The 26,159-nt window shown below is 45.5% G+C and overlaps 1 protein-coding gene across 3 annotated transcripts in view; it reads left to right on the top strand.

Moving 5' to 3' along the window:
• The window catches only part of PIBF1 (progesterone immunomodulatory binding factor 1), a 164,481-nt gene that overhangs the window by 97,696 nt on the left and 40,626 nt on the right, over nt 1–26,159 (top strand). For all 3 annotated transcript variants that reach the window (XM_090130912.1, XM_090130908.1, XM_090130919.1), the window contains 2 exons: nt 12,549–12,699; nt 25,975–26,065. In XM_090130912.1, coding sequence (XP_089987038.1) covers nt 12,549–12,699; nt 25,975–26,065 — 242 coding nt within the window. The remainder of the gene's footprint in view (nt 1–12,548; nt 12,700–25,974; nt 26,066–26,159) is intronic.

Genomic DNA, 26,159 nt, shown 5'->3' with positions numbered 1-26,159 from the left:
AGCCGGGAACTATTGTTGAGACTCAGGGAGAAAAAGAGAGTCTATGTCCTCTGGAAGAAGGGACAGGCTAGTTGGGAAGATTACAAAGAAGTAGCTAAGGTATGCAGGGAGGGAAGTTAGGAAGGCAAAAGCCCAGCTTGAACTCAGATTGGCCACTGCAGTAAAAGACAATAAAAAATCCTTTTATAAATATATCAACGGCAAAAGAAGAACCAAGGATAATTTTCATCCTTTACTTGATGCAGCACGGAATGTGGCCACTGAGGACAAGGAGAAGGCTGAGGTCCTTAATGCCTTCCTTACATCTGCCTTTAATAGCCAGACCAATTATCCTCTGGGCATTTTATGCCCTGATCTGGAAATCTGGGACACTACTCAGAAACCACCCCCAGCAATTCAGGTGGAGACAGTCAGAGAGCTCCTCCTCCATCTGGACTGTCACAACTCCATGGGACCGGATGGCCTACACCCTCGGGTGTTGAGGGAGCTGGCGGGGGTGATTGCTGAGCCTCTCTTGACCATCTGTCAGCGCTCCTGGTTGTCTGGAGAGGTCCCAGAGGATTGGAGGCTTGCCAATGTGACTCCCATCTACAAGAAGGGTCGTAAGGAGGATCCAGGGAACTATAGGCCTGTCAGCCTGACCTCGGTTCTGGGGAAAGTAATGGAGCAAATCATCTTGGGTGAGATCGCACGGCATGTGCGTGGTGTCCAGGGGATCAGGCCGAGCCAGCACGGGTTCATGAAAGGCAGGTCATGCTTGACCAACCTCATCTCCTTCTACGACTGGGTGACCAGACTGGTAGATGAAGGAAAGGCTGTTGATGTAGTCTACCTAGACTTCACCAAAGCCTTTGACATGGTCTCTCACAGTGTTCCTCTGGGGAAACTGGCTGCCTGTGGCCTGGACAGGTACACACTCCTTTGGGTAAGAAACTGGCTGGAGGGCCGTGCTCAACAGGTGATGGTCAATGGAGTTAAGTCCAGCTGACGACCCATTTCCAGTGGTGTCCCCCAGGGGTTGGTACTGGGGCCTATCTTGTTTAATATCTTTATTGATGACCAGACGAGGGGATTGAGTGTACCGTCAGCAAGTTTGCAGATGACACCAAGTTGGGAGGTGGTGTTGATCTGCCTGAGGGCAGGGAGGCCCTTCAGAGGGATCTAGTGAAGCTGGATCGATGGGCTGAGATGAATGGAATGAGATTCAACAAGGCCAAGTGCTGGGTCCTGCATTTTGGCCGCAACAACCCCATGCAGCGCGGTAGGCTTGGGGACGAGTGGCTGGATGATTGGAAGAGGAAAGGGACCTGGGGGTGTTGGTTGATGCTCGGCTGAACATGAGCTGACAGTGTGCCCAGGTGGCCAAAAGGGCCAGTGCCATCCTGGCCTGCATTAGAAATAGTGTGGCCAGCAGGAGCAGGGAGGTGATCATCCCCCTGTACTCAGCACTGCTGAGGCCGCACCTCGAATATTGTGTTCAGTTTTGGGCCCCTCACTACAAAAAAGACACTGAGGCCCTGGAGCGTGTCCAGAGAAGGGCAATGAAACTGGTGAGGGGTCTGGAGCACAAGTCCTATGAGGAGTGGCTGAGGGAGCTGGGATTGTTTAGTCTGGAGAAGAGGGGGCTCAGGAGAGACCTTATTGCACTCTATAACTTCCTAAAGGGAGGTTGTGGTGAGGAGGGGTTTGGCCTCTTCTCCCAGACAACGAACAGGACCCGGGGAAATGGCTGCAAGTTGTATCAGAAGAGGTTTAGGTTAGACTTAAGGAAGAACTTTTTCTCTCAGAGGGTGGTCAGACACTGGAATGGCTTGCCAAGGGAGGTGGTGGAGTCGCCATCTCTGGCAGTGTTCAAGAGGTGTCTGGACGAGGAGCTGCGAGATATGGTTTAGTAGCTTGTGGTAGCAGTGTCAGTGTGAAGATGGTTGGACTAGATGATCTTACAGGTTGTTTCCAGCCTTGTGATTCTATGATTCTATGATCTCCTAGACAAGTCAGTATTATCACAAGAAATAGGAAGCAAGCTTTGAGGCAAAAAACAAAGAAGGATTCTCACAACCCTGGGCTGCATTAAAAAACAGGTGGCCAGCAGGGAGAGGGAGGTGATTGTCCCCCACTTATACTCAGCTCTTGTGAAGCCCCATGTGGAGTACTGTGTCCAGACCTGGGTTCCCCAGTGCAGGAAGGATGTGGAGCTCTTGGAGCGGGTCCAGAGGAGGGCCACTAAGATGATCAGAAGGCTGGAGCACCTTTCATATGAGGAAAGGTTGAGGGAACTGGGTTTGTTTAACTTTGAGAGGAGAAGGCTCTGGGGGGACCTCATTTGTGGCCTTCCAGTACTTGAAGGGAGCTTATCAACAGGAGAGGGAATGACTGTTTACATGGGTAGATAGTGACAGGATAAGGGGGAATGGTTTTAAACTGAGACAGGGGAGGTTCAGGCTAGATATTAGGAGGAAGTTTTTTACCCAGAGGGTGGTGATGCACTGGAACGGGTTGCCCAAGGAGGTTGTGGATGCCCCATCCCTGAAGGCATTCAAGGCTGGGCTGGATGTGGCTCTGGGCAGCCTGGTCTAGTGGTTGTTGGCCCTGCCCATAGCAGGGGGGTTGAAACCAGATGATCATTCCGGTCCTTTTTAACACAGGCCATTCTATGATATAATTTTATGATATTAAGAAAATGTTATTTCTTGAGAGACTGATGAAGCACTTGAACAGGCTCCCCAGGGAAGTTTTCATGGCCCCAAGACTATCAATGATCAAGACGTGTTTGACAGTGCTCTTAGGTATAGATTTAGCTTGTTCTGTGCAGATAGATGAACTCAATGGTCCTTGTGAGCTTCTTCCAACTTCTATCATTCTATTGAAGATATTACTGTTTCTGTATTATCTATTTTTTTTTTGCTATCCACGACAGTTACGAGAACATTAATATGAAGCCTACAACCTTAATAATAGTAATGATAAAATTAAGTTTTGGAAAACAGTTTGAAAAATAGTATCAGTGTAATTATAGGTTTGCATTAACAACCTTTGTAAAACAGCCTGTTTTAAAAAACTTCTCACAATGACGTTTGGAGGACTGAAGCACTTCTCCTATGAAAGAAGCTGAGAGAGCTGAGGCTGTTCAGCCTGGAGAAGAGAAGGCTCCGGGGAGATGTTATACTGGCCCTCCAGTACCAAAAAGAGTAGAATATATTCAGGTAATGATATTAAGGGAAAAAAAAAATGTACCTCAGAAACACCAATGTATTGTGTTAGTACATGAAAACACATCACAAATTCTTATTCAGGAGTCTAACTTCAATAACATAGTGTCGCGGTTTAACCTGGCAGGTGGCTAAGCACTACACAGGCCATTGCTCACTCCCACCCTTCCAAGTGGGATGGGGGAGAGAATCTGGAAATACAAGTGGACTCAGGGGTTGAGATAAAACTATTTACTAAGACAGAGAAAAGGAGAAGGGCAATAGTAATGATGTGTGTGTGTGTGTGTGTGTGTGTGTATGTATTTATGTGAATATATATGACAAGAGATGCACAAGCAATTGCTAACCACACACATCAATACCCAGCTAGTCCTCTAAGCAATGGAAGAGAGGGAGATTAACTCCCAACACCTTCAGAACTCCTTCCATATGATGTCATATGGAATGGCATATCCCTGTGGCCATTTTGGGTCAGCTGTCCTAATTCTGTTCCCTCTCAGCTCCCTGGCCCCTTTGCTTAAAAATGGCCTTGGCTCTGCACTGTGCAACTTGGAGAGGGTACAAAGAAGTTGGTAGGATGTGCAGGGAGAAAATTAGAAAGGCAAAAGCCCAGCTTGAACTGAACTTAGCTGTTGGAGTAAAAGGGAACAAAAAATTCTTTTACAGAGTTATTAACAGTAAGAGGAGGACCAAGGGGAACCTCCATTATTTACTGGATGCATCTGGAAATGTGACCACTGAGGATAAGGAAAAGGCTGAGGTTCTCAATGTCTTATTTACATCTGTCCTTAAAAGTCAAGCCAGTTATCATCAGGGTACTCTACTCTTTGACCTGGAAGTCTCAGATGGGGAGAGGAATAAATCCCCCATGATTCAGGAGGAAACAGTCAGAGGCCTACTATTCCATGTGAACTGCCACAAGTCCATGGGTCTGGATGAGATCCATCCAAGAGTGCTGAAGGAACTGGTGGAGATGATAGCCAAGCCACTTTCCATCATCTATCAGCATTCCTGGTCAGCTGGGGAGGTCCCAGAAGACGGGAGACTTGCCGATGTGACTCTTCTACAAGAAGGATTGTAAGGATGATCTGGGGTCCTACAGCTTGTCAGCCTGATCTCGGTGCCAGGAATGGTTATGGAGCAGATCATCTTGAGTGAGATTACACAGTATGTGTGAGGCAACCAGGGGATCAAGCCCAGCCGGCATGGATTTATGAAGGGCAGGGCCTGCTTGACCAATCTGATCTCTTTCTATAATGGAGTTACCCACCTGGATGGTGAGGGAAAAAGGCTGTTGATGTGATCTTAACTTCAGCAAAGCCTCCCACAGTGTCTGCCTCAATATTCTCCTGGAGAAGCTGCAGCCTGTGGCTTGGACAGGTATGCTGTGTTGGGTGAGGAGCTGGCTGGAGGGCTGGACCCAGTGAGTGGTAGTGAATGGAGTTAAATCCAGCTGGCAACTGGTCATGAGTGGTGTTCCCCAAGGGTATGGGCCTGTCCTCTTCAGTATCTTTATTGATGAACTGGGTGAGGGCATTGAGTGCACCCTCAGTAAGTTTTCAGATGAAACCAGATTGCTAGGAAGTGTCGATCTGCTTGATGGTAACAGGGTCCTACAGAGGCATCTAGATAGCTAGGCTGAGGTGAATGGCGTGAGGTTCAACAAGTCCAAGTGCCCAGGTCCTGCACTTTGGCCATAACATCTTCAGGCAGTGTTAAAGGCTTGGGACAGAGTGGCTGGAAGATTGTGTGGAGGAAATGGACCTCGAGGATACTGATGGATGCTTGGCTGAACATGAGCCTGCAGTGTGGCTAAGGCCAATGGCATCAGAAACAGTGTTGCCAGCAGGAGCAGGGAAGTAATTGTCCCCCAGTACTCAGCGCTAGTGAGCCCGCACCTCAAGTACTGTGTTCAGGTTTGGGCCCCTTACTACAAGAAAGACATTGAGGCCCTGGAACGTGTCCAGAGAAGGGCATCAAAACTGGTGAGGAGTCTGGAGCACAGGTCTTATGAGGGGTGGCTGAGAGAGCTGGGATTGTTCAGTCTGGAGAAGAGGAGGCTCAGGGAAGACCTTATTGCTCTCTGTAACTACCTAACGGGAGGTTGTAGTGAGCTGGGGGTCGGCCTCTTCTCTTGTGTAACTAGTGATAGGACTGGAGGGAATGGCCGCAAGCTGTACCAGGGGAGATTCAGGCTTCACATTAGAAAATACTGGTTTTCTGGAAGAGTGGTCAGGCGGTGGAATGTCCTGTCCAGGGAGGTGGTGGAGTCACCAACCCTGGAGGTGTTCAAGGAATGTTGAGACGTTGTGTTGAGGGGCATGGTTTAGTGAGAACTATTGGTGATAGGTGGATGGTTGGACTGGATGATCTTGAAGGTCTTTTCCAGCCTTGATGATTCTATGATTCTGTGATCAGTTTGTTATCAACACTGCTTTTTTCCTGGAACCAAAACATAGTGTTGTACCAGACACTCTAAAGAAAACAATTCTAGCCCACATGAATCTAAGACACATAGTGCATAAAATTTTACTGCTATGCGAATACACTATTGTCAATGGTTTACGGGCTGGTTCGGCCGAGTTCTGTGACTAGAGGGATGGAGGGATTTCACAAAATCCACACCTCCGAAAAAGGGAAACGGGACCCCAAAATAATCAAAAACAGTGGCAACAATCTGAGGAGAAACAAATTTACTAAATATAATATTGGAATGCAAGATAACACACCATAATACAATGTAATTAGAATTGAAGCTAATAAATCAAATATAATGAGAGAGAGAATGTCCGAAAGGTGGATAGGCCTCACCATAATGCTGAGATGAGATGCACAGTCTGGTTGAGCAGCAGGGAGACGAGGAAGAGTGCAGCAGGTAACCTTGCCAGAAGTTCTATCTCCTCTCTGATTGCAAAGCCCCTGGGGAATGTAGTTGTTCTCTTCCGGACGGTACACGGAACTGGAGCATTAACACTTTAACTCCCAGTGCAGTACATGATGTTATGATGCGGAATACTGATAACCAAAAATCACAAAACCATGACAGCTACATGCACAGTAGATAAACTTTACACTATCAAGAGACTACTGCCAGCATTTTGATACTTATACCCACTACATCTGTTTACATGAAGTTCAATGAGTTGGACCTTTTTATCTAAACAAGGTTAGAATTTATTTTCTTTCAAATATTTACTTTCAAAAATGTAATATATCCTGTTAGACTAACTGTAGTATTGGAAAGATGTCCAGTCTGCAGCAGAGGAAGCTTACATCAAAACAAAATTTCTTCATTTGTGCAAAGTTAGTCCTGAAAACATATCACTGCATCCAATTTGTGAGATTTAAATGAAATTGACAGTGTGTGTAAAACAGACAGTAGCATACACAGTAGAACAGAATATTTTTTTTCCAGATGTCAGCTATGGCAGTCACAGAATCACAGAATCGTAGGGGTTGGAAGGGACCTCCAGAGATCAGCGAGTCCAACCCCCCTGCCAAAGCAGGATCCCTACACCAGGTCGCACAGGTAGGCGTCCAGGCGGGTCTTGAATATCTCCAGAGAAGGAGACTCCACAACCTCCCTGGGCAGCCTGTTCCAGTGCTCCGTCACCCTCACCGTAAAGAAGTTCTTGCGCACATTGGTGCGGAACTTCCTATGCTCCAGCTTCTGGCCATTTCCCTTTGTCCTGTCTCCGCACACTGCTGAAAAGAGTCTGGCCTCGCCACTTTGCCCCCCACACCTTAGATATATATAGACCTGGATCAGGTCTCCTCTCAGTCTTCTCTTCTCAAGGCTAAACAGACCCAGATCACTCAGCCTTTTTTCATAGGGGAGATGCTCCAGGCCCTTCACCATCTTTGTGGCTCTCCGCTGGACTCTTTCCAAGAGATCCCTGTCTTTTGTACCGGGGAGCCCAGAACTGGACACAGTACTCCAGATGAGGCCTTACCAGGGCAGAGTAGAGGGGGAGGATCACCTCCCTCGACCTGCTGGCCACGCTCTTCTTAATGCACCCCAGAATGCCATTGGCCTTTTTGGCCACAAGGGCACACTGCTGGCTCATGGCCAACCTGTCATCCACCAGGACACCCAGGTCCCTCTCTGCAGAGCTCCTCTCCAGCAGGTCATCCCCCAACCTGTACCGGTGCATGCAATTAGTCCTCCCTAGGTGCAAGACTCTACACTTGCTTTTGTTAAACCTCATCTGGTTTCTTTCTGCCCAGCTCTCCAGCCTGTCCAGGTCTTGCTGAATGGCAGCACAGCCTTCACACGTGTCAGCCAATCCTCCCAACTTCATATCATCAGCAAACTTGCTGAGGGTGGCCACTATCCCCTCATCAAGGTCATTGATGAAGATGTTGAACAAGACCGGACCCAGCACCGACCCCTGGGGAACACTGCTAGTTACAGGTCTCCAACCACACTCTGCACCACCAATGACAACCCTCTGTGCTCTGCCAGTCAGCCAGTTCTCAACCCACCTCACTGTCCACTTATCTATCCCGCACCTCCTCAGCTTTGTTATAAGGATGTCGTGGGAGACAGTGTCAAATGCCTTGCTGAAATCAAGGTAGACTACATCCACTGCTCTCCCCCCATCCACCCAGCCAGTGACAACATCATAGAAGGCTACCAGGTTGGTCAAGCATGACCTCCCCCTGGTGAACCCGTGCTGACTACTCCTGATAACCTCCTTTTCTTCCAGTTGTCTGGAGATGGCATCCAGCACAATCTGTTCCATCACCTTTCCAGGGACAGAGGTGAGGCTGACTGGCCTGGATCTTCCTTCTTGCCCTTTTTGAAGACCGGAGTGACATTGGCTATCCTCCAGTCTTTAGGCACCTCCCCCATTCTCCAAGACCTCTCAAAAATGATAGAGAGCGGTTCAGCAATCACCTCTGCCAGCTCCCTCAGCATCTGTGGATTCACCCCATCGGGTCCCATGGATTGATGAACATTGGTGTTGCCTAGGCGCTCTTGGACCGCCTCTTCCCTGACTAAAGGGAAGTCTTCCATTCCCCAGACCTTCTCACTAACCACCATTCTCCCTAGTCTTCCTTTTACTGTTAACATACTTTAAAAAGCCTTTTTTATTATCCTTTACCACCTTTGCTAGATTCAATTCCAGGCGGCCTTTAGCCTTCCTCGTCGCATCCCTGCAGGCCCTGACAACATTTCTATATTCTTCCCGAGTGGTCAGACCCTTTTTCCACATTTCATGGACCACCTTTTTCCCTTTGAGTTTGCGCATGAGCTCCTTGCTCATCCACACAGGTCTCCTGCCACCCTTTCCCGATTTCTTGCTCACAGGGACGCACCGATCCTGGGCTTGGAAGAAGAGCTATTTAAATGCTGACCAGCTCTCACAGGCCCCCTTACCTTCTAACACCCTAGCCCACAGGATAGCTCCAAGTAGGTCCCGGAAGAGATCAAAGTTGGTTCTCCTAAAGTCCAGGGTAGCAATCCTACTTTTTGCTTTGCTTCTTCCACTCAAGATCTTGAACTCCACCATCTCGTGGTCACTACAACCCAAGCTACCCCCAACTTTTACTTCCTTAACAAACCCGTCCTTATTTGTGAGAATAAGGTCCAGTAACACCCCTCCCCTCGTCGGTTCCTCCACCACCTGCATCAGAAAGTTGTCTTCGACACATTGCAGGAACTGTCTGGACCGCACGTGCCTGGTCACGTTGCTTTTCCAGCAAATATCTGGATAATTGAAGTCCCCCATAAACACCAGCGCCTGGGATTGCGACGCTACTTCCAGTTGCTTATGGAAGGCCTCATCAACCTCCTCCTCCTGATCAGGGGGTCTGTAGTACACACTCACAACAGTGTCACCCATACCAGCCTGCCCCTTGATTCTCACCCACAAGCTCTCCACTGCTGCATCACCCTCCCCCGGGTGGAGTTCAATACATTCTAGCTGCTGTCTCACATAAAGAGCAACTCCACCACCCCGCCTCGCCGGCCGATCTTTCCTAAAAAGCACATAGCCATCCATGACAACATTCCAGTCATGCGAGCTGTCCCACCACGTCTCCGCGATCGCAATGAGATCATGGCCTTGTGACCGCACACAGATCTCCAACTCTTCCTGTTTATTTCCCATGCTGCGTGCATTAGTGTATAGACACTTTAGGGAAGCAGCACCCCCCTGCCCCTCTCCATACCTTTGAACTCCACCCTTTTCACCCATCGAACTCTGTTTTGAGCCACGAACTACCCGCTCAACCCCAGTGGCCCTCATTCTGTCCCCTTCCCCCTTCATACCTAGTTTAAACACCTTTCAATGAGCCCTGCCAGTTCCTGGGCTAGGATCCTCTTACCGCTTGGAGACAGGCTACTTCCATCTGCAGCCATCATGCCAGGTGCAGAGTAAATTGCCCCGTGGTCAAAAAAACCGAAGTTCCTGTGCTTGCACCAACTTCTTAGCCATTTATTTATGAGTTGGGTTTTTTGGATCCTCTCGGTATCCTTCCCTGCCACTGAAGGTATAGAAGAAACAACCACCTGCACACCCGTTCCTTCAACTACCCGCCCCAGTCCCCTGAAGTCTTCCTTGATAGACCTCAGGCTTCTCTCAGCGACTTCGTCACTGCCAGCCTGAACTATCAATAATGGGTAATAATCAGAAGGGCGAATCAGACCAGGAAGTTTCCTGCGGGTAGGGTCAGGCCGACATATAGGGCCTTCAGTTCCTCTCAGCAGGGAGTCACCTATGACAACCACCCTTCTGTCCTTCCAGGTGGAGGCAGTCTTGAGGCGTGGGGTCGACCGCTTCGCCCGAGGCAACCTCACGGGTGGACCTCCCTCCACCCCCTCACTCACCTCTCCCTCGAGATCCAGGGCCTCAAACCTATTTTGCAGAGGCACCTGGGGAGCCGAGGATGGTCAGGATGGAGGACGCCCACTTCGCCGAGCGGGTATCCTTTTCCACTTCTCCTCCTCCCTTAAATTGCCTTGCTCTGCTCTCAAATTGCCTTGCACTGCAGCAGGAACACAATCTACCTGCTGGTTCCTCTCTACCACCTGTTTGCAAGGCGGCAGGGGGTGACACGCTCCACGCGGAGCCTCAGCTGTGTGCCAAGATCTCGGGGCTGATAGGGACTGGCACCACCAATCAATCTCCCTCTCACATTCCTTTATGGTCCTCAGCCTCTCCACCTCCTCCTTCAGGTTGACCACAAGGCAAAGTAAGTCCTTTAGCTGGTCACATCTTACACAAGTGCTGCCTCCATCGCCTGGCACTGCAAGGGCCAGGCTCTGGCACTCATCACAGCCAGTGACCTGCACACTAGCATGTTGTTTTTGTTTTGGGGGGTAAATATGCTGTTATTGGAGATTCTGCATTACTGGGATATTTATGAAAAGGAGCTATAGAGTGGAAACAGTTACAGAGTGGAAACAAAGCTTTAGATGAAATGTAATTTCTTGTTGTTCTGTCTGTATTGGAACATTCAGATCCTGGCTGATGAGGTTAGTTGTGGTCACGAGCACTGGGAGTGCCAGCTGTGCTAGACTTTGAGGTTACTAAATAAATTTTAATTGCACAGACATGTCTAAACTTTGAGTAAGGAAGTTACATTTGAGTTGCGTTTCCATTTTCTTCAGATATTTATTTGATTTGAATAAACTCTTGAATATGTGGCATTCAGCTGTACTAGTTCTCCTGGCATTTCCTTTTCCTGATAGAGATATGCCGTTTCATTATAAAATATTACTGCAGAATTTAAACATTTGAAATCCTTATTTTTTGCATTTGTTCCTTTTGACTGATTTCTTATATTTCTTTTCTAAAACACATGATCAGTGTATTAATATTTTCTCATCTTTTTTTTTTTTTTTTTGTACAGCATATTGATTTTGAGTAATGTAGTCACTGGTAACTTGGGACGCAGCTATAGAGCTGTAGCTGCTTCATGAAAAAATCTTTTTGATTGGATTTCAGCATAGTTTGTCTTAAACATGCTAAAACTATGAAACTGTTTTATATGTTGCCAAAATCTGACCTATAAATGTAACCTTCTATGACAATAGATTGATGTTTTCTATGTTTTTATATTTGTGTTGCTTATTTTCCTAAATACTGTGGATAGCTTAGTATTTCTGACTGCATACAGCATTACTGCTGTGTACGGTATGCAGTATTCCTGCATCTCAGGACCTATATTCAGTCATAATCTTCAATGTGTGGGACTTAAATTCATGAAGTTATTATTAGCTGATGTACTACTTGATTACTTGTTTTTTTCTTTTTCTGCACAGTACATAGATTACTACTTCACTAATGAAAGATTTTCATTCTAGCTGGTTTTGCACTACTTGTCAATGTTGCATTTTTTTATTTTCAAGCACCATATCACTTAACTTTCTCGTTAAGCTTTAGTTTATATACAGAACTTCCTAACTTTTAATTTTGAATATGTCCCTTTTTGTTGAATGTTGGTAGATTAAGTATTTACATTAGTTCCAAATGCTTATTATGTATTATTTTTCAATAATGAGTAAATAATAAGAATCTAAGTTAAATAACAGATCTTGTTATTTGTACATTTACTATTCCATAAAGGAACATTCTACTAAATTGATTACTGGTATATGAATCTAATTGAATCAACAAAAAAGAAATGCAGTCATGCTTTTTTTACTTCTCTATTAATTTTTATAACTATTACTTTGGTTGTTGTAACTGTCCTTTAAAATTGTCATTTTTCCAGGTTGAGACAAAGGCCTTAGGAAATTCTGGGGAGACCTGATAGCAGCCTTTCAGTATCTACAGGGGGGGCAATAAGAAGGAAGGGACAGAGTCTTTAGCAGGGTCAGTTGTGGTGGGAGAAGAGGGAATAGTTTCAGAATACAACGGAGGAGATTTAGATTGGAAACAAGGAAGAAGTTTTTTACAGTAAGACTGATGAAGCACTGGAACACGTTGCTCAGAGAGGTGGTGGAAGGCTCCTTCTTGGAGACACTCAGAATTAGGCTGGATCAAGCTCTGAGCAAACTGATGGTGCTGTAGGTATCCCTGTTCATTTCAGGGAAATTGGACTTAATGACCTTTACGAGTCCCTTCCAGATCAAATAATCATATGATTCTATAAAGTGTTATAAGACATGAGAGTGTAGTCTGTACAAGATAATGTAGCAGAAAAGAACTAATTTTTTTCAAGTACAAATACCTGTATTTGCTATGCCTGTGCAAAAGTTGCATCCAATGTGATACATTGTTGTTGTTTGGTATTGTATTGCTGATTATTTTACATGTGAGTTTCCACCTTTTTCATAAACAGCCATCATGCTGATTCAATGATATTTTCAATTATTCATTCTCACAGGTGCTCACCAAGGAATTTTACAGTCTTCAGTCCTCTAGTGAAACACGCATTATTGAACTTCAAACACAGAATTCCGAGTTTCAGGCAAGACTAGATACTTACGAAAAACTTGAAAAAGACCTTGATGAGATAATAATGCAGACAGCAGAAAGTAAGTTCTGATACAGATTAGGTCTGTAGATGTTTCCAGAATTCTGGCAGTATCTTATTTCTCACAGCACTTGGGAATTATTAGTGTCTTCTATTCTCCTTCCTCATGTCTAACAATTAAGAAGCAATAGTTATTTTGATAGAAAATACTAATGACAAGTTTCTATATATTTTTTTAAATATCTATCAAATAAACATGAAGTTAGATGTGCGGATGTTAAAAATCATCTCATTTTTTCCCCTCACTTCTCTTTTGCCTATTCTAATTATTCATTAAGATTGAGTTTGTTGGGTTTCGGTTTTGTTCTGTTTTTAGAATTCTTCTATATTCTTCTATATTCTTTACATTCTGTCCCATCCGTACTGGCCCTAGGGCCACAGCACAGGCTATCTCCTGTTTAATTTGTTCAAAGGACTGCTGCTGTTCAGGATCCCATAAGAAATTGTTCTTCTTTTGCGTCACCTGATAGAGGGGGCTAACTATGAGGCTGTAGTTTGGGGTCTGCGTCCTCCAAAAGCCCGCTACACCCAGAAAAGACTGTGTCTCTTTTTTGTTTTGTGGGTGGAGACGTAGTGGTGATTTTGTCAATCACATCTCCTAGGATGTGACGACGCCCATCTTGCCATTTTACTCCTAGAAACTGAATCTCCTGGGCAGGCCCCTTCACTTTGCTTCACTTAATAGCAAAACCAGCACTCAAAAGAATTCAAATTCTTCGCTCTCCTTTCGTGAACACTTCTGCTGTGTCGCCCCAAAAAACAATGTCATCGATATACTGAAGGTGCTCAGTGTGGTCTGGATCAGCCCATGGCAAATAGTTGGGCTGTGTTTCCACCTCTGGGGTAAACAGTTCCACGTGTACTGGAACACCCCTCCAAGTAAAAGCAAACTGTGGCCTGCATTCTGTGGCCAACAGAATGGAGAAGAATGCATTGGCAATGTCAATGGTGGCATACCATTTGGCTGTTTTTGACTCCAGTTCATACTGGAGTTCTAACGTATCTGGCACAGCAGCGCTTAGTGGGGGTGTGACTTCATTCAGGCCACAGTAGTCGACTGTCAGCCTCCATTCTCCACTGGCTTTACACACTGGCCATATGGGGCTGTTAAAAGGCGAGTGAGTTTTGCTTATCACTCCCTGACTCTCTAGCTGACAAATCAGCTTATGAATGGGGAGCAAGGCATCCCTGTTGGTGCGGTACTGCCGTCTCTGTAGTGTTCTTGTAGCGATGGGTACCTGCTGCTCTTTTACCTGTAGTAACCCCACAACAGATGGATCTTCTGACAGGCCAGACAAGACAGACAGCTGCTTAATGTTGTCTGTATCTACAGCAGCTATTCCAGAAGCCCATCGGAATCCCTTGGGATCCTTGAAATACCCCCTTCTAAGATAATCTATACCAAGTATGCATGGAGCTTCCTGTCCAGTTACTATAGGATGCTTCTACCATTTTTTTCCAGAGAGGCTTATTTCCTCCTCCAACACAGACAATTCCTGAGAGCCCCCAGTCACTCCAGAAAGATAAATCAGTTCAATCCCTTTATAACTTGAGGGCATCAGAGTGCACTGGGCACCGGTGTCCACCAGTGCTTTATATTCCTGTGGTTCTGATGTACCAAGCCATCAAATCCACACACTCCAATACACTCTATTATCCCTTTCCTCCCCCTGGCTGAAGGCAGGGCTCCTCTATTTGTTACCTGCAGTAACAGGAGCAACTTCAGTGGTGGTTGTTCTGCTTTGTGATTTTCTCACCCGTGCTCGTAATGCAGGAGTGGGTTCATCATGCCACTTCTTCATATCCTCTTCATGCTCATGTAAGTAGCTCCACAGAGTGGCACGACATGTAATTTTACTGTGGTCCTTTGCTCAAGCAGTGGGGCATCTGCCTTTGATAGCTGAGACTTTAATCAGTTCAACCAGCTCCTTCAGCAGATTCTTTTGATCATCCTGGTCTTCATTGGGTATTTCTGATACTGCCACGGGTTCATCACGATTGATCACCAAGGACAATTCCTCCCGTATGCCGTTCTGACTCTTCTCCACCTTATCTAGTCTTTCTGCCATTTGGCAGATGGCCAATATGGAAGCATGGGATGGTGGTAATCTTTGTTCCAATCTTTGAAGTACAAGAATCAGTTCAAAAATTGGGGATCTTCTACCTAAGTCTTCGTATCTATTGGTCATTTCAAACACTGAACTGGCGTACCTTTCCAGTGCTGTTTTTGTGAGCTTTCGCCATATTTCGGGTGTACTTGCCATTCTCTCGGGATCATGGTCCTGGTGTGGATCATTCGAAACAAACTCAGGATCGTACAGCATTTCAACTATGGCTATTTCTCTCAAATACTGGATGCCTTTCTCAACAGTATTGCAGCTTTTCATTCCATGCTCCAGCTCGGTTCTGAAGGGATATCTTTCCTTTACAGCTAATAGCATTAATTCCCAAAGGATGGCGACTCCGTCCAGACATCTACTACTCCCTCTGTCAATAGCTGAGTCTCGGGCGATGTTTCCTAGCAGGCAGGCTTCAATATTATTTAGGGACACGCAACCAGCCCCATTGTCCCAACAACAAAGCAACCAGGCAACAACAGGCTCATTTGGGTGTCGCGTAAACTCCTTTTTTATGCCTTGGATTTCAGTCATTTTCAGGGATTGACGAATAGTGATAACAGTGATTCCTTCCTCATCACTCTCCTCTCCATGTCTCTTACTTTTCTTGGTTGCCTTTCTTGGTGGTGGTGGTTTTGAGGAGGGTCCCTCGCCTGGATCTTCCTCTATTACCTTCACCTCTTCTTTCCATTCTAAACGTGAGAACACCCGTTTCCATTTCTGGCCTTCCACAGGGGCAGCTGACACTGATATTGGTGCCTCCTGCGATTGATCAAGATTGACTTGGAGAATACCTTGTTTGGTTCAGATCTCACTTTGGAAACTCTCCACAATGGTATTATATAGAGCTCAGTAAGCACAAGCTAAGCCCCAAATAAGCCGTTCTTCCTCAGATCTTTCTGAGCTGCACCATCCCTTACCCAAATGCTCACTTAGCTTCTCAGGGTCCCACAGGTGATCAAGGGTAAAATCCCAAGACACCAGTGGTCCCCATACTTCTAATCTCTGTCCTAAACCTCTCCATATTCCCTGCCACTCCACATTCTCTGGTTCTGGGGAAAGCTTCCTCCACATAATGTAAAATCCTATTGCAGAGAATACATGCAGAGAGATTGATAGCACAGTACCTAAGCTGGCACCCTGAACATGCATAAGGAACTGGGAAAAACACCTGGAAGCCAGTCCAAACATCATGTTGTCTGTTAGATTAGCTGGGATGTATAGGAACCAGGCAGGTATCTCCATCAGTGCCCTTAACTGACTATACATATGTGCCAATCCGAAACAGAATACGAGGAGTTTAAAAAGGGTCCAATATGTTCCAAGGAACATAAAGGTCTTTAGTCCTCTATATAATCCTCTTAAAATAAAGTAAAAAACCATAGTTGCCTGCATTCTCCACCAATAATTGTCACGGGTTATCCTTAGATATAAGTCCGTGACAGGGGAGCACAGGCCCCGGGAAGGAGAGAGGGAAGAAAAGGTACGAACGTTTTGCCGACACGGCCGGCCCCAGGCCACATGCGCTCCGGGAGAGGGGGAAGGGCAGAGAGCTAGCCGATAGTTTTAACAAAAGAAAACACAACGGCAACGATCTGAGGAGGAAGGGTAATTTACTGAATCTAACTAAACCAAACAAAACGAGAGAGACAAGAGTATCAAAAAATGAGAGTCAAACCACGATAGTGCGAGGGAAAAGCACGTGCTTTCTGTGCGGCGAGCTGAGACGGCTGATCCAGGCCAGACAGGGAGAGGCCGCCGCTCCAGTCCACAGCTCCACCTCACTGCCGCTGCCCGCCAGCTCCTTTGGGGATGCCGCCCCTTCCTGTCCCATCAGGATGCCCAAAGAGTCCATGACAGTAAACGGAACCAGAACATTAACTCATTAATTCCCACTGGTCCACATGATGTTCTGATGTGGAATACTGACAACAAAAGAAAATCATGAAACCACAACACTTGGGTAGCCTGATCTAGCGGGTGTCAACTCTGTCCATGGTTGCAGGAGTTTGAACTAGATTATTTTTACAGTCCCTTCCAAGTCATTGTATGATCACCTAAAGAAGTCAAAGTTTACAAATGCACTTGTTTATTAATATTTAACAACTGTTTGTATTCTGGTTCAGCTTGAGGAGGGAAAAAGGGATATATAATACAGTAATATTGCTTGATCAACAAGGTTCGCTGCTTCGAAGCTGTCCCAGCCAGAACCGCGGTGACAGACTGGAGGGTTTCAGTCGGTTCCTTGATCAGGGAACCCCGAGATAACAGAGCAGCCTGCTGTTTTCATGAGAGCAGCTGAGGTGAAGTGGGCATTGCCAGGGCAACGGCTCTGCATCCACGCCCCCTGCCCAGAAAAAGCCTCGGAGGAGAGGAGTCGGGTGTATGAATCACGTGGGCCATTCAGACAAGGAGAAACCATAAGCCACCCATTCATGAGACAACACAGGGAGGAGGGTTGTTATTACTGTGAAGGAAGTGGTAAGTGCAGGGGCACCTGTTAATGGGCTAGTAATGGGGCAAGGACTGTGCCAGCATTGCTGGCAGCAGGGCAGGGCTGATCTGTCACCCCATTAAGGCTACTTGAATAGTGCTGGTGAGTCTGCTGGTTTGCCATGGCTGCATCCCCGCAGAAGGCTACTGCCAGGAAGAATGTGGAGACCTAGGCTGAGGTCCCATGCACACATGAAAGGAATGCTGCTGCTAAGAAAAATGTGGAGACTCAGATTGAGGTCCCACAGCAAGATGCCGGTGCACAGGTCTCTGGCTGTAGTGAGTGCCAGAGCCTGGCCTCTGCAGCGCTAGGTGAGAGAGACAGCACTTGTGTGAGATGCGACCAGCTAAATGACTTACTCAGCCTTGTGGTTGACCTGAAGGAGGAGGTGGAGAGGCTGAGGAGCATAAAGGAATGTGAGAGGGAGATAGGGTTTGCACCACTAATCTATCGGCCCTGAGATCTTGGCAGCCAGCTGAGGCTCCACATGGAGCATGTCACTCCCTGCTGCCTTGCAAACAGGTGACAGAGGGGAACCAGCATGCAGACAGTGATCCTACTGCAGTGAGCCCTGTGTTCTCTCCTCCCCATATCAACAACGGAGAAGAATCAGGGGTTTTGGGGCAGTGGGAAAAGGTCCCTGCTTGGTGATGCAGATGCAACAGCCCAGAGATTTACCTGCCTCCTCAGCTGTCCCTGTGTAACAGGTACAGTGCTCTCCAGGAACAGCTGGACAGTAGTGGTGATGATGGTTCTCCCCAGTTGGTGCAGTTACCAAAGTCTAACCAGACCTCACTTAGCATCAAAACCTCATCTGCAAAGGAAAAATGAAAGGTCATTGTCATTGGTATGTGCTTCTGTACAGGGAGGTCTGCTGCCTCCCGGGAGCCCGGGTTAAAGACTTAAGGAAGAAACTTCCTTCCCTAGTTCAGCCCTCAGATAACTATCCTCTATTGTTGCTCAAGGAGGCAGCGATTATATAGGAAGAATTTCCCTAAAGACTATGAAAAAGGATATCACAGCCTTGGGGCGACAGATCAAAGGTTTGGGAGCACAAGTTGTGTTCTCCTCTATCCCTCCAGTTATAGGGAATGATGAGGACATAAATATGATGGGCCAATGGATTGACATCTGGCTCCAAGACTGGTGTGGCCGGCAGGGCTTTGGTTTTTTGACCTCTGCTTGATTTACACAAGACCAGGCCTGCTGGCAACCAGTAGGAATAGCTTATCCCACTGATGGAAAGGAGTCTTATGATGGGAGTTGGGAAGGTTAATAGATAGAGCTTTAAACTAGGTATGAAGGTGGGTGGGGGTGTAACTGGGGTCACTAGAACAAAACCTGTGTGTAACATGCCAGTGCTTGTAGGAGAGGGATGTGCTAGTAAGATCCCACAGTGTTAAAAAGGGTGGCTACTGTCACTCAAAAGGAGGCCCATCCCAGGTGCTTTTACATTAATGCACTCAACGTGGGTAATAAACAGGAGGATCTGGAGGCCACTGTGCAGTTGGAAAGCTATGATATAGTTGCCATCATGGAAACGTGGTGGGATGACAGCTGGAGTGCTATGATGGATTGTCAGAATTGTCAAAAGATTGTCAAAAACCAACTTGTCAAAAGAGACAGGCAAGTGTCAACGGTTTACGGGCTTGTTAGGCTTGATTCAGTGACTAGTGTGGTGGAAGGATTTGTGAATCCATGTCTCCGGAAAGGGGAAACAGGGCACCAAAAATGATTAAAAACAGCAACAATGATCTGAGGAGAAACAAATTTACTAAATATGGTATCAGAATGCAAGTTAACACACTATAATACACAGTATCATCAGAATTGAAGCTAATAAGTCAAATATGGTGAGAGAGAGTGTCTGAGAATCTGAAAGCCTCACCATACGCTGAGATGCACAATTGGGCTGAGCAACAGGGAGCCAAAGGAAAAAGTGAACATCAGGTGACCTTGCCAGAGGTTATATCTTCTCTCTGAATGCAAAGTGTTCTGGGGTATGTAGTTCTTCTCCTCCAGACAGGTGCCCAGAATTGGAGCCTTAATGCTTCCCATGCACTCCATGATGTTATGAGTGGAATACCGATAATCAAAAATCATAAAACCGTGACAGCAAGGCAGGAGTGGCAGTGGTGTAGCACTCTATGTTAAGAAAGAAAGTGAATGTATGGAAATTAATGATGGTGATGGTAGGATTGAGAACTTATCGGTCAGAATAAAAGCAAAGGCCAGTAAGAGTGAAGTTATCGTGGGAGTCTGCTACAGGCCAGCCAACCAGGATGAAGAGGTGGACAAGACACTTGGTGGAACAGTTGAGTGAGGTCTTGAGGTCTCTCCCCTTGTTTTTGTGGGGGACTTCAGCTTCCCAGACATCTGCTGGATTTATAGTACAGCAGATTGGGAACAATCACAGAGGTTCCTAGAGTGTGGGGAGATAACTTCCTGACACAGCTGGTGAAGGAGCTGACAAGGGGAAGCGAGATCCTGGACCTGCTGTTTGTTAACAGAGAAGGTCTTGTGGGGAATGTAAAAGTTGGAGGCCATCTCGGGCATAGTGATCATGAGATGCTAGATTTCTTGAGCCTTGTTGAACCACAAAGGGGGGCCAGCAGAACTGCCACCTTGGACTTCAGGAGGGCAGACTTTAGCCTCTTTAGGACCATGGTTGAGATGGTCACTTGGAATGTGATTTTGGAGGGCATGGGAGCCCCGGAAGGCTGGGAATACTTTAAGAAAATAATTTTAAAGGTACCGGAGCTGACCATCCCCGGGTCACAGAAGACAAGCTAACAGGAAAGGAGGCCAGGCTGGCTGAACAGACACCTTAGGCTAGAATTCAAGAGCAAAAGGGACGTTGATGGTCTCTGGAAGAGTGGGTAAGTACTTATGATGATTACAGGTACATAGCAAAGTTGTGCAGGGAGAAAAATTAGTAAAGCCAAAGCCCAGCTAGAACTGAACTTGGCCACCAAGGTAAAAAAACAACAAGAAATATTTCTATAAATACATCAGCAGCAAGATGAGGGCTAGGGAGAACTCCATCCCTTGTTGGATGCCAAGGGCAATTTGGTGACCAGGGATCAGGATAAGGCTGAGATACGTAATGCCTTCTTTGCCTCAGTCTTTAATAGAAAGTCTTGTTACTCCCTGATATACGGGTCCCTGTGCTGGTAGTTAGGAATGGGGAACAGAATAGGCCCTTCATATTTCACAAGGAGATGGTTTTGGGCCTGCTCTGAAACCTAGATGCTCACAAGTACATGGGGCCAGATGGATTGTACCCTAGAGTGCTGAGGGAGTTGGCGGATTTGGTTGCCAAGCCACTATCCATCATTCTTCAGCAATCCTGGCTAACCGGAAATGTATTGGCGGACTGGAGACTGGCAAATGTGATGCTTATCTTTAGAAAGGGCTGGAAAGATTGGTAGCTACAGTCCTATCAGTCTCAACTCAGTGCCCGGAAAGGTTATGGAATGGATAATCTTGGGAGCCATCAAGGGCCAGTTAAAGGTCAACCAGGGGATTAGGACCAGTCACATAGGTTTACAAATGGTAGATCCTATCTGATAGACCTGATTTCATTTTATGACGAGACGACCTGCTTAGTGGATGAAGGTAAGGCTGTTTATGTGGTCTACCTGGACTTCAGTAAAGCCTTTGACACTGTCCCTCACAACATCCTCATGGAGAAGCTGGCTGCCCATGGTTCGGGTGGGTGTACTCTTCTGAGTGAAACATTAGCTGAATGTCAGGGCCCAAAGAGTTGTGGTCAACGGAGTTAAATCCAGTTGGTGGCCAGTCACGAGCGGTACTGGGGACACTTCTGTTTAATATCTTTATTAACGATCTTGATGAGGGGATTGAATGTACCCTCAGTAAGTTTGCAGACAACACCAAGTTGGGAGTGTTGATCTGCCAGAGGGAAGAAAGGCACTACAGAGGGACCTGGATAGACTGGATCAATGGGCTAAGGTTAACTGTATGAGTTTCAAAAGGGCCAAGTGTCTGGTCCTGCATTTTGGTCACAAAACCCCAGGCAACCCCTACAGGCTTGGGGAGGAGTGTCTAGAAAGCTGCCTGATGGAAAGAGACCTTGGTGTACTGATGGACAGTCAGCTGAATATGAGACAGCAGTGTGCCCAGATGGCCAAGAAGGCCATATCCTGGCTTGTATGAGGAATGGCATGGTGAGCAGAACTAGGGAAGTAATCCTGCCCCTATACTCAGCACTGGTGAGGCCTTCAAGTACTGTGTTGAGTTTTGGGCAGCTCAATACAGAAGGGACATTGAGGTGCTGGAGCAGGTTCAAAGAAGGGCAACAAGGCTGGTAAGGGCTTGGAGAATATGCCCTACGAGGAGCAACTGAAGGAACTGGGGATGTTTAGTCTGGGGAAAAGGAGGCTGAGGGGAGACCTCTTCCAGTATCTGAAAGGCGCCCACAGGGAGAGCAGGGTTGGTCTCTTCTCACTGGTGACAGGTGACAGAATGAGGGGAAATGGCCTCAAGTTGTGCCAGGGTAAGTTTAGGTTGGATATCAGGAAACACTTCTTTACAGAAAGGGTTGTGAAGCACTGGAATAGGTTCCCCAGGGAGGTGGTTGAGTCACCATCCCTGGATGTGTTTGAAAACCATTTGGATGTGGTACTCAGGCACCTGCTTTAGCAGAGGGTTGTTAGAGTTAGGGTAGTATGGTTAGGTTGTGGTTGGACTCGATGATCTTTGAGGTCTTTTCCAACCTAAGCGATTCTATGATGTTATGATTATTTCAGTATACTGCAATAACTTTGCTTATTCTTAGTATTGTATCTTCGACACTGAAAGTTAGAAGTAATACTTAAGACAGAATTCCAGTACTAAGGTGAAGTTCTGAGGTAAATCAGAGAAAATAAAAGCCTTATTTCTTTTCAGAATACTTGAAGGAGAATACAGACATACTTTCTCCTACTTCCCAAATTAAGAGCTGGCATTTACATGTCGGAACAGAAGGTCAAAAAAATATTTGAATGAAGGGAAATTACATGATTTTCAAATTTAAGGCATTCCAGAAATTTTCCAGTCACTCTTTCAAAGAATGTTATATAGGCTGATGCACGATGTGGAAGACAGTGGGAATTTCCTATGAGCTATAATGAGAACAAAATTTTACTTTTCAGTCTTGTGACCATGTCTTTACATTTCAATGTGATAAGTTCTTTTCCCCTTTCTGTGGGTTATGAAGCCTCTGTTGTTTTACTGTTGTCTCTGTTGTTTAGGAGTGTTGGAGTGTGAGGGGTTGATCATAAAATTTTGTGGACCTTTTAGAAAGCTTTGTATTTGTACATGTGAGGTGGATTTTGTTATGTAACCATATGATCTTACTTCAGAGAATGTACATGTGGAAGGGATCACTGCATTTTATCTTTTATTCCCTCATCAGTATGCTTCACTTTATTAATATTGAAGTAACATAAAACAGCCTCTTCAGAAAACTATCAAGAATTTATATAGCCACTCCTTACAGCAACTGACTGATTTCACAGGATCACAGAATTGTAGGGGTTGGAAGGGACCTCTGGAGATCATCCAGTCCAACCCCCTTGCCAAAGTGCATGAATAACGTATTCCACATGAATAACAATAAACTTTCTTGGCATTTCTCTCCTTTTCCTTTTCAGCGTAAAATATTCACATTGGAAAATTTTAGTTTTAGACTAGTTATTTTATTTTGATTATTTGATTATCTAGTTATCACAATACGTGAGGGACATGAAGCTTTGGAGATGCCCAAGGAGAGCCACAAAGATGATCAGAGGGCTGGAGCACCTCACCTGCAGGGGCAGGAAGAGAGAGCTGGGTCTCTTCCGCCTGGAGAAGAGAAGGCTCTAGGGAGACCTTTTAGTGACCTTCCAGTACCTGAAGGGAGCCTAAAGGAAAGCTGGAGAGGGACTTTTTATAAGGACATGTAGCAACAAGGCAAGGGGAAATGGCTTTAAACTGGAAGAAGGTAGATTTAGACTAGATATTAGGAAAAAATTATTTAGTGTGAGACACTGGAACAGGTTGCCCAGAGAGGATGTGGATGCTCCCTCCCTGGAGGCATTCAAGGCCAGGCTGGATGGGGCTTTGAGCCACTGGGTCAAGAAGGAGTTGTCCCTGCCTATAGCAGGGAGATTGGAACTTAAAGGTCCCTTTTAAGTCAAAACATTCAAGGTAGCCAAGTAGGCCAGTGGCATCCTGGCTAGTATCAGAAATAGTGTTGCCAGCAGGAGCAGGGAAGTGATCATCCCTATGTACTCTTCTCTGGTGAGACAGCACCTCAAGTACTGTGTTCAGGTTTGGGCCCCTCACTACAAGAAAGACATCAAGGCCGTGGAGCATGTCCAGAGCAGGGCAGTGACACTGTGAGGGAGCTGGTGCACTGATCTTATGTGGAGTGGCTGAGGGAGCTGGGATTGTTCAGTCTGGAGAAGAGGCTCACAGAGCACTTCATATTGCTCTTTGTAACTCTGATAGGAAGTTGTGGTAAGGTGGGCCTTGGCTTCTTTTGTCATTTAACTAGTGATAGGACTGGAGGGAATGGCCTCAAGTTGCAGCAGGGGAGATTCGGGTTGGATGATAGGAAAAATTTCTTCTCCGAAAGAGTGGTCAGGTGCTGGACAGGGCTGCCCAGGGAGCTGGTGGAATAGCCATCCCTGAGAGTGTTTCAGAAATATTTAGATGTTGTACTAAGGGAAGTGGTTTAGTAGAGGCATATTGGTGGACAGTTGGACTGGATGATTTTGGAGGTTTTTTCCAGCCGTGGTGATTCTATGACTTCCTTGCTTTTTACTGGTTGGCATCTTTTTAAGAAAAAAAAAAATTAAGGCTATCTGTATCCTCTCAATCACACTGTAAGAATGAAATTAATGAGTGTGTCCCTAACTAGTAGATGTTTATTGTATACCACAGAGTCAGGTGAAGAGCCCAGAAAGAAAGAAAAGGTAACACAAGCACATCCTGGTAGAGATTATTTTGGGTTGGTACCTGCTACATTTTCAAAATGTTGGTGTTTTCCTGATATGACCTTTATATGTATATTACTGGCAGATACTCATTTATAGGGTAGGATTTCCTTGACATTTTTCTGAAAAATACAGCACTGAACTTGTTATCTAAAAGAAGGATTGCCTCTTGTCCTAATCACTGTACACTTCTGTCTCCTGTTTTTACTGTACTTTCCCATTTGGTAGTGGGACAGAGCAACAAGATCTCTTTTAAGCCTCAACTTGTATGTCATGTGCTCTAGCACTCTCATTATCTTGGTGACTCTCTGCCGGACTCCCTCCAATACATCAACATCTTTTGTGCACCAGGAAGCCCAAAACTAAGCATAGTCACTTGTGGCTCCAGAAATACTGAGTAGATGGGGAGGATCGCTTTCTTCAACCATCCATCTGTGCTGTTGCTAGTACAGCCTTGGAAGCAGTTGTCCTTTGCTACACGGCAATTTGTGATCAGCTTGTCCTCTAGAACCTTTGGATCTTTTTCTGCAAAATGTTTTTTAGTCGGTCAGTCCCCAAACTGTGTTAGCATCTGGGTCCCAGATGTGAGACTCTGTAGTTGTCTTTGCTTAACCTTAATGTTATTGTTCATACATTTTTTTTTTTTTTTCCAGCCTGTTTAGGTCCCTCTGACTAGCAGCTCTGTCCCCCAGTTGATCTATCTTACTACTTCCCTAAGCTGCTAACTTTATGAAACATTCTGAAGGTGTGCAGTATCCCACTGTCTGCATTTTTAGTAAAGATTTTGAATAGTATTAACACATGAGAGATTCCAATAGTAAATGACTTTGTATGACTGATTACCATTATTTAAGCCCAAAGTCCTAGTCCATACCTTGCTTGGCTTTAAGGATACTATGAGAGACTGTACCAAAGGTTTTGTCTTCACACTAGTCAAGGTGTGACCATTCATTTCATCACAAAAGGGTATTAAATTAGACATGATTTGTTTTTGCTAGCTGTTTCCAAACACCTTTTTGTCGAAGCTTGGAATTTGAGAGGCTGGTGTGAGGCTGACTAGTTTCTCGTTCCTTCTAGCCATTCTTGAAGATGGGTACAGTATCTGTATTCTGCAGACTATTAGAAATATTTGATTGCCACAGTCTTTCAAAAATGACTGAGACACAGTGACATCAGTTCCCTCAGCAATTTTGAATTTGTCTCTTCTGATCCCATGGACTTGCTTATGTCTGTTTGTCTTAAACACTACCTGATTTTATCTTCCTCTACTTCCTCATGAATACACAAAAAATGAACTATGGGAAAAAAATCACCACCTAACTTTTTATTGCCAAGTTAAATTTCTACTACTACTATTTTGTTAACATATATATGAATACGAAAGGTCACTGAATTTTTATCTTGCTTTTGTATTATTTATTAATATAAATTGTTTTTTTGTTTTTTTTTTTTAACTGAGAAGTCTGCCTCTATCATAACATGAATGTATGGCACTGTGTCTGTGCTAATAGTAAACAAAACTCTTCCACTGAAGTGCTAAAGGCTATAGCAGTTTACAACAACTGAAAATGTAGATTCTAGGAAAGAAAAATGCATACATGTAACTTTATAAGCTCTTGCATTCTAATTATTTTCTTCCAAGGACACCTTACTAATAGTACCTTTCTGCAATTTTTCTGCAGTGGAAAATGAAGTTGAAGCTGAAAGGGTTCTCTTCTCATATGGGTATGGTGCTAATGTTCCTACAACAGCCAAAAGACGACTAAAGCAAAGGTAAATAAGAGGCTTTTCTGAATTTACTCATTCAAGACAAAGTAAATGAAGAGAGGAGATACAGCATGTTTAATCTTAGAAACTAGTCATTTTG

This window comes from Phasianus colchicus, chromosome 1 (genome assembly GCF_987193195.1).
Source record: "Phasianus colchicus chromosome 1, bPhaCol1.hap1.1, whole genome shotgun sequence".
Taxonomy (NCBI): domain Eukaryota; kingdom Metazoa; phylum Chordata; class Aves; order Galliformes; family Phasianidae; genus Phasianus; species Phasianus colchicus.
This window is presented reverse-complemented; position numbering and strand designations above follow the sequence as displayed.